Here is a 9,523-nt window from a genome sequence, read left to right as displayed (position 1 = left end):
TTTAACTACCATATCGAAACTTAATTATTTTTACAATTGTATATATTGGATATTATTAATGATGATTCTTGTAAATGTATGTTTCATGCACCTGCTAAAAAAATATACATAATTGTTTGTTTAATTACATGTCAATTTAAAAGATAACAATCATTTATAGGATCAAAACCATTGTCAGTTGTCCATAAGTGTATGGACAAAAAAATATTTAATTAAGAAGTGTAACCCACAATGTATAGTATTCAACCATTTCAAAAGACGTTCTCTTCTCATTATTTGTCAACAAAATCAATCTTCCCTCCCTCATTACCCACACCAAAGAAAAGGATCATGAAGTTAAATAACAAGGTTTTCGGTTTAGCCGATGTCTCTCTGCACAACAACAATAAAGATTGTTGGGTCATTATCAATGCAAGGGTAAGAAACAATAATCGAACTTGATATTGTAAATCCTCAATTTGATTTGTCATCCTTTTGATGTGTTCCACTTTAATCACTTGATCGATCTTTTCTTTTTCTTTTTTTTTTTTACTAAATTATTGATTAGCTAGGTTTATGACGTTACAAACTTTTTGAACGATCATCCTGGAGGAGATAACGTGTTGTTGGATGTAGCAGGTATTATTGTATTGAAATTACTAACTAGCTAAATAATCAAGCATGTCTTAATTACTTGGGTTCAGCTTAAACATATAATCTAACTTGTTGTCCTAGGTAAGGACGCTAGCGAAGAGTTTGAGGAAGTAGGACATGGAAGTGCTGCGAGATTGATGTTAGACGAGTATTATATTGGAGAAGTCGATGTTGTAATACCATCTTATAGTACTTCAACACCGAAAACCCCTAAAACGGGAACTCAAACCAATCTACAGGCTAGCTTGCAAGAAGAGGAACAATCAAGGTTCAGTTTCATGATGAAATCGGTTGGACTCCTTCCCTTAATTACAATATTTGTAGTTGCTGTTGGTTTTCTGCTGTACAAATGATGTGAAAATTAAATCTAATATCTTGATCATAATGGATCATTATCTGTGTGCTTAAAAGCCTTTTTAGTCTCAATATTAAAGGGAATACAATGCAACCACTATTGAATGGTCAAAGTTAACTTATAGTATATATTTGTGTTATGAGTAATAAAATTAAGAAATTAATAACAAGAGCACAATGATCAATTGAGCATCAAATGATGTTGTGATTTGAGAAGAGGCATCTTTAATGGGGCGAGCAATGTCAAAATTTAATACCACTATAGTGGGAGGCAATACATCATGGTTAATAACCTTCCACTACACAATCAAGAAATCCATTATACTCTTGCTCCAAAGGGATTCCAAATTCAAAGGGAAAATGGCAAACAAAGTGTTATGCTTGTTGTATATTGTTGTAATAATCAATAAAGTTAGTTTTGAATGACAAATTATAATCAATTAATTAGCTTTTCAAAATGATATAAACCTTATTTATACAAGTCGAAGTTAATTAATGTTTACATGTATCTTTACATAAAAAGGTACTTATCAATGACAAAATAATGTACATGTATTTCTCTGTCACAAACTCATTTCACACATTCTAAACTTTTTGTCCACACAGAGAAACAGTACGTGAGACACATTTTATGGTGGGGTTCTTCCCATTTCTAGAATTTTTACACACTCTATGGTGGTATTTGGCCATTGTTAGCATTGTTCTACAACAGCGAGATATGATGGTGGTGGTGGTTGTGTGAGAGAGACATGGAGTAGAAGGATGAACCACATAAAATGATTTTCTTAACTGAACCCCATAACATAAAGATCATGAACATCTATACTCAAGCAGTATATATACCGTACCAACGTAAATAATTGTGTATGTACATTATCTTGTACATATTTACAGAACATCTACCAAAATACTGCAGCACACGAGGGCCATCATCTCCAGAGTATATATATATAAAAAAGGATTCCTAGACAAAAATGACATCTTTACACATATGTCTTTGTATCTATTATCTCAGCATTCTACTTTTGCATCATACTGTATTATTACTTCAAGTTGATAAAGAAAAAGGAAATTGCATAGACGAAAGATGGTAAGTAGTATGCAAACAAACATGGTGGTGATGGATAAGCCTCAAGAGATAAAATTGAAATAAAATAAAATAAAAGTACAGCCTGACACAATAATAGAGAAGACACAAGATTCTTCCCACCAAGAAAACTTACCCCACCACCACAAGCTGTTAAAAAGACATGGTAGGTCATACATAACCACAAACACTGTTGAAATTGGCACCATCATATACAGTATTTTTCAAAATATTAAGATTCATTGTGTTTTGTGTGTTTTGTATGCACATGAATATATCTCAAACACAACATTATTGGATAGTGTTGTTGTTGTTGAATGCACATAAATATAAAGACTAACATGATAAAAGATATAGAAGAAAAGGGTCAATTTATATCAGCAAAGAAGGGATCAAAGCTTCCATCAATACAAAATATAGACAATCATAAGGACTAAAAATCATCCTAAAAGTCATTGGATCCCCCTTTTTAATATAAAAAAGACAACCACCATTATCTTCTTTTAGATGATCTGTTTATGTTAGAAGCTCTTTTTTTTTTTTTTTGCTTATGCTACAGAATTACAGATCTTCTAATCTACATTCTTCTGCATTCGGGTTTTTTGATGGGTCCTGCTTCTTTCTTTACAAACGAAACAAGAATGACGGGAGTTTAAGATATATTCTTCCATCACCCACATATAGATTAAAATCTAAATCTATTTCTACCCATATCTTCGACTATGCTAATTAAAAGTCCAACCGAAAAAGATAAAAAAACCATAATGATAAACGACCTGATAATCAGTTATTAACTTTTCTCGGGAGAATCCAGTTTCACCCATTCATAACGTCCATTAAGGGGCTTGTCATTCACGGGATCAAAGTTGTACCTGCAGGACAATTAGGAACAACATATAAACAAATCCAATTTGTGATTATATAATATTGTATAAGAAGTAAAGGTGATAACTTTGACTTCATGAATTGGTTGACTCGGGTTCTGTTTTATATCTAAAGGATCAATAATGTTAGATAACTTTTTACAAAACGCTAAGAAAGAAACAGGTCAGAAGTAGCCCAAAGTGTTTGGTTATTGCACACAACCTTCAGAGTCTTGACATAGAACCGTTATGACGCATTACCCAACCCATCCGCCACACTCATTTTCCCCTCTAAAAATAGAAAGTAAGTACATACTTTTCTATGAACAATTGCTGCTGCTGCTTCTCTGGTCCGGTGAAGAACTCTTCCATTTCACTAGTTGATGGGATGCGAGTAGCACTGGTGTTTTCTACTCTATATTTGCCATTAGTAGATCTCGTTGGCTTTGTGGAAGAAGCGGGAGTCCTAATGACATCCGGATCCCTGATCAAATTACACGGTGTGGTCTCTCGGGTGGTCCTATCACAATGCAGCCATCTTTATCAAGACAGTTGAAACAGGTACCCCACATGTACCAATCATTTAAAGTTTAATAATTCAAGAAATCCATGACATTTCTTTATCAAGAATCACAAGCCAAAAAGAGAATAAAAAAAAGGAAAGATAATCGAAACAAGACCCTCAGAAACATTTTAAGACAAAATATCAGAACAAAATAAAGTTTAGCGCATGCAGACGACTAACACAATCGAAACAGAAATAGTTGGAACTATGTTTTTTTCTTTAGAGACAAACAAATATCACAAGAAAAGAATAAATTTCTGAAATTACAAGTTCCAAAGAGGTTTTTGAAAACATTACAGAAACCAAGTAACAAACTTCACAACTACGTCTGCTTCTGATGATTTTAAGCATTCACAATTTTTAAAGAAATATAAAATACTAATCACAATAAAGCACAATTTGCCGGTTAAAATAATGCAAAAGCATCTACTCACAGATCTACTAATCCCAACAACCGGTTTTAGGCACAAGCAATGATTCCTTTGATGTTAAATTTATTATATAGGCAAAGAAACCAAAGAATAGAACCGAAAGAGTAGAACAATACCATGTTTAAGGAGAACTAATTATATAATTGTATTTAGAACCTTCACATATATGTTCTAATTAAACACAAAAAATAAAAAAATACAGAGAATCCAACAACCCATATAGACAAATTGGAATGTTCAAAGAGTCATAAAGTAACATAAACCAACACTAATTTCTTTTATAAACTTTTTTCTATAAGATTCTTCACACCAACTATAGTTAACCAATATAAGAAATAAACACTCCTTTTGATATCAAACCACCTCCAGGGTGGTCAGTGTCTTTCAGGTTCAAATCCTGGTAGATACAATCTTGGGTTGGCCAGGGAAGCCATTAGGAAACGGCCGCGGAAATGGCCAAGGGATAACCGGTTAGTATGCTTAATTACACCTAAGCAAAACAACTACCGCACGTTTACCCATTAACCTTTTTTTAAACCACAAAAAAATACGAGTATATGAGAACAGAAGGTGCATTGGGATAAAACTAGGAAAATAAGTAATACAAGAATATAATTATGTAACACTAATAACTTTCAAAAATCAAGAAAGATAGGGACATAACATGAAAGCGTAACTGAAAACCAATCTAAAATATCAGAAAAATGTACTTACACAGTTACACTAGCCATAAAATGCAAGGATAAATATGTGTACTAAATAATGAAGTAATGATTGAACACAGAAAACAGAGTTGATATGCCAAGAACACAGATGTCATTTGTTACTTAAAAACCCGTATCTTTATAAGAAAAAAAAAAAGTTCAAAAATAGTTTTTCCAAAAATAAAAAGAAGGAAAATAAATTTTTAATTTTTAATTAAATCACTCTTTAACAGTCTCTGAAAATACCCAGAGAATGACAGAGAACTGAAAAAAGAAGCCCTTTTGGAAATGACTTTTCAGAGATGAAAATTACTAAATAAACACAATACCCAAATACCCACATGCATTTTACTCAATATGTTTTGAAACGAGCTGAAAGATTCAAATTTATTCCCCTTTTTTTTAGAAAATGTAATATCACTAACTAATTTATCATGATTTTATAAATAATATCAAAGTTCAAAGCTTTTTGATCCAAACCCCCAATTTTTAAATACCCATTACACAAAAAGTTAACTAACACGGAAAAAAAAAATCCTAAATTTGAATTTTAACATCAATAAGTACTGAAAAAAATATAATTATTGACACCCATCACACAAAAATCAACATGGGGAAAAAAAAACTAATATTTGAATTTGATAACGAGATTTATTGAAAAAAATAATTTTAGATTACCCATTACACAAATATAGCTAACATCAATAAATTGGTTTTCATGGGAAAAAAAACCCTAATTTTTGTATCAAGTAAAAAAAAGATTTATTCGTAGACAAAGAAAATAGTAGTTAAATTATTAGTTAAAGAATAAAAAAGATACCTTTTTGTAGCTTCAATTTCAATATTATTTTCCCCAAATGAACCTTCATCATCATTTTTATCAATTTCTAGGTTTTTATCAGCTAATAATTTCTTGGGTTTCTTGGGTGAGCTCGGCTTAATAAGCCGCCGGCTGCGGAGCTGAATGAAAGAACCGGCGCCGTCAGCAGCTTTCTGAAGTGCCAAGGTTTTAGCTCGAGTTAAAACGCCGCTAAAAGATGGAACTTCCATTAAAGTTACTTCATTTGTTGTCTTTGCTTTCCTTCTCATATATTTTCCCATTTTTTGCTCCGCTTTTTTATCTTGTATATATATATATATATATATTTCCGGTGACCGGAGGGTGAAGTTATTTCAAGATTTAAATGTCATATGTGTGTGTTAAATTAATGGGTTTTTTTCTGTTGAGGCGTTCGCAGTTGAAAGAAAGAAAGAAACAAAAAAAAAAGTGTGTGAGTATGTGTGTTTTTGTTGTGTGATAAAGATTTTTTTCCTAAGGAGAATAATTTATTTATATGGCGCTATATATGGGGTTGTATTTTTTATTTTCTTTTAAAGGTGAGTTTCAATGAAAGTTCGTGTAGGATACGTTGTCTTAGTGGGTCCGCGCTAGAGAGCTCATTCAAAATATAAATGTCTATTTCAAATACCCACTGGACTTAATTTCCATGTCTTCTCCAAGACTTGAATACAAGACCCTCTTACAAGAAGGAATGATTTTTCAACCATTGAGCTAAAACCCATATAGAAGTTGTATCCAATGATCATATTTGCACAAAATTTTGTATATATACTTTTGAGACTAATTAATCAAGGCCTGCACAATATGACGACGATAACGATAAAGGGGATGGGTGTTAGGGGCGATAGGTAATGGTCGTGACGGTGACAAGTAGTATATGTTATTGATTTAAAATAGTTAATGTAAAAGAAAGTTGTTTAGTTATTTTATAAATTGAGGTATATATGTTGTAAGTTATTCAATTAAAGATATGTATTTGGTAAAGCTTTTTATTATGTGACATGTATATTAAATGAGGATTATCACTTTAGATACTAACTTTGTAATTTGAGAAAGAAATGTCGATGCTTTATATATACTATATTATGAGTACGTAGTATAAGATATAGATGGAGTATTGTAAAGGACAAAATTATAAGTATGGTATATGAGGACCTTTATTAAAAAAAAAATTATTATAAAATTGTGAAAACTTATAGATCACATCTTTTTAAAGTTCACTAACATGTGAAACCTTTTTAATGGAATTAAATTTTAAACTTTACAGTATTTTTTCCAACTCATTCTAAATGTCATTTTTTATATATGATTTACCGTTTCATATATATTTTTCATTGTAGTTATAATTATTAATAATGAAATTTTTACTTTGCCGTTCAAATGAATTTTTTAAAAATCTCTATATGAGACAATAAAATTAACATTGAATCCCTTCGAGAAAAGATAATAAGATATAAATAATCACACAATTACTCAATGATAAGGAAACAATTATTTTAATGAGAATGTGAAAAGATAGGGATTCTCTATAGTTGTATAAACTTCATAAGTAAAGTTGGACAACTATTGACCCTTAGATTAAAATCAAAGATCAGAATTCAAAAAACTCAAATTTTAATACTTTGATTTTAATACGAATGTTGAGATTCCTCCAACTTCATATATCTAACTTTGGAAGATCCTTGCTCGTATGAAAATGCATGTGTTATAAAGTGTTTATGTATGTTTGTATGAGTGTTCAATGTACACACAAAAAATTAGATTAGCGCTTGATTTGGTCTAGTAACTCTCAAACACAATAATGTGACAATTCTGTAGACGTGATAAACCCATATATCAAAACGAAAACAAGTGAAACCATTGCTACATATGTGAAACATAGATAGATTAGTATACGTGCCGCGTGCGTGTGCTTTATCAAATACCAAGCTGAAAAAAGAAAAGTTTTGGAAAAAAAAAAAACTTTGTAAATATACATATGGTATTAGCTTAGAAAATTAGCAAAAGAAATATGCAGCCTTCGTGTATTATATACAAGAGATTAACGTTTGAATTTGAAAACAACATTTAAACAAAGATTGAGATTCTCTAAATTTCAAATGAACTTTATAGATAAAGTTAAGGGATTTTTACCATTAAATTAAAATTAATGATCAAGATTAAAAAATCAAGTTTTAATTTTAACATTTGATTTTAATCTAAAAGTCAAGATTCCCTTAACTTTACCTATAAAGTTACTCTAATTGTTAGAGTTGAATCATTTGATTTTTTTTGTTTCTTATAAACTTCATAAATGATATTCAATTCGTTTATTTTATCGATCTTTTTATAAAAATAATTTTTAACTTGTCATCTCATGGCTTTTTCTCATTCTGATTAGAGATTTAAAATGTGCAAGACAACAATGGGCGATCGAAGTTGGGAGGTGAAGGGTGGTCGGACTTCGCAAGTTAAGGGTGATCAATACATTATTGACGTACGGCTGAAGGTGGTAATTATATGTGGTTGTGGGAGAGGGCCAGAGTAAAAAGGAAACAAACACTTGAGATTTTGAGCAATAGAAGTTTCAGATGAAAAAGAGACTTTCAAAACATCAAGTCACCATGAGGTTTTGTTAATCGATCCGAATAAAAACAAACAACGTAAAATATTTGTAAAAAAATAAATATAAATCAAACAAAGAAGTACCTTGTCACTCACAATTAATGGGGACTAAATGACATGAAGAATTGAAGACTAGATTGGATGTCCAACTCTGTCCCCAAGCTGCAGACTAGATATATTATAGGCACTAAATGACATGCATAGACTTGTTTTTTTTAAGTGTAAATTTAACACTTTGGATACTGAATTGTTTTGATAGCCAAATGCCATCTCAAGTCACACGATTCGGGTTAGACCCATCGATATATCTATCTTTAGTTACGAAGATAAATTAAAAGTAAAACTGAGTGCTTGCTAAAACATAAACCCGGCAAGACTGAGATGCTCTAAAGGAATTAACAAGTGAATAGATCTTTGATCATATCTACACAATAACAAATATATCATTTTTGGATAATAATAGATTCCGTTAATTTATCCTTTTTAATAAATTTTTTAACCTTCAAATTATGACACATGTAAAAGCAGGAGATGGTATATAAAAATAATAACACATTATACATGTTGAATTGTAAAAAAGTTAAAAGTATTTTTACACATTTTCTTTTCTCATTTTCAATATTATTTATATAGTGTCGATTCAAGTATATCCATTATAAGTTATATAAGCTTTATCGATTTTACATATTAGCGTATTCAAACTTGAAAGTAATGGCCAGCTTTGTGAAAGACCCTTTTGGTTTTACACAGAGTTTTGATTTCGATCTTTAAGGATAACGACCCATGTTCAATGTCTAGTTGTATAAGGTACGTGTAAGATTTCATAATCATACGCTGAGGTTTTTTAGATGTCGTATTTCCACTTAACGGTCAAAGTAACTATTGTTAGCAATTGTACAGCAAGTTAAAGACCCCCCCCCCCCCCCACCCCCACCAAAAAAATCCCTTCTTTTCAAGAAAGAAAATGATAATGACAGCCCTAAGGGATGTCACTAACAACATATTACATGTTTAAAAACTTGTACATTATATATTAAAAACCGTCCCCTGATTTTTCTAACAGCAAGGTACAAATTTTAATGCACTCAATTAGTTTTTACTGACAACCCTAAGGGTTGTCACTAACAAAACCCTTTCAAGAAAAACAAGCAATTATCTTTAACTTTATTCATTAATTTAAACATATTAATCTAATATACCTACAACAAGTTTCAATAAATAATTTAGAACATAGATATTTTAACTCTTAAATAACTACAATAATACTACATCATTTAACATTAATTAATTTTATTATTTATTACCATACCACCCACCACCCGTCGGCCACTGCCACGTAAGTACGCCAACACCTGTCGTCGCCGCTAAAACATTTAAAACACATACTAGTTTTAACCAAATTTTGTTTTAACCCCTTAAATTTTAACTAAATTTTGTTTTA

At 30.9% G+C, this 9,523-nt stretch overlaps 2 protein-coding genes across 2 annotated transcripts; one reads left to right on the top strand and one right to left on the bottom strand.

The window, feature by feature from the left end:
- Nucleotides 1–232: 232 nt before the first annotated feature.
- Nucleotides 233–1,100, top strand: LOC122585420 (cytochrome b5-like). Its single transcript, XM_043757553.1, has 3 exons — nt 233–417; nt 552–618; nt 715–1,100. The coding sequence occupies exons 1-3, from the start codon at nt 331–333 to the stop codon at nt 984–986; spliced, it is 426 nt and encodes a 141-aa protein (XP_043613488.1). The 5' UTR covers nt 233–330; the 3' UTR covers nt 987–1,100.
- A 1,328-nt stretch (nt 1,101–2,428) lies between these two features.
- LOC122583741 (cyclin-dependent kinase inhibitor 4-like) lies at nt 2,429–5,934 on the bottom strand. Its single transcript, XM_043756118.1, has 3 exons — nt 5,458–5,934; nt 3,254–3,457; nt 2,429–2,946 (listed from the first exon to the last, which is right to left on the bottom strand). The coding sequence occupies exons 1-3, from the start codon at nt 5,736–5,738 to the stop codon at nt 2,865–2,867; spliced, it is 567 nt and encodes a 188-aa protein (XP_043612053.1). The 5' UTR covers nt 5,739–5,934; the 3' UTR covers nt 2,429–2,864.
- Nucleotides 5,935–9,523: the final 3,589 nt, after the last annotated feature.

The sequence above is a fragment of the Erigeron canadensis genome, chromosome 1, assembly GCF_010389155.1.
Source record: "Erigeron canadensis isolate Cc75 chromosome 1, C_canadensis_v1, whole genome shotgun sequence".
NCBI classification, from domain to species: Eukaryota; Viridiplantae; Streptophyta; class Magnoliopsida; order Asterales; family Asteraceae; genus Erigeron; species Erigeron canadensis.
This window is presented reverse-complemented; position numbering and strand designations above follow the sequence as displayed.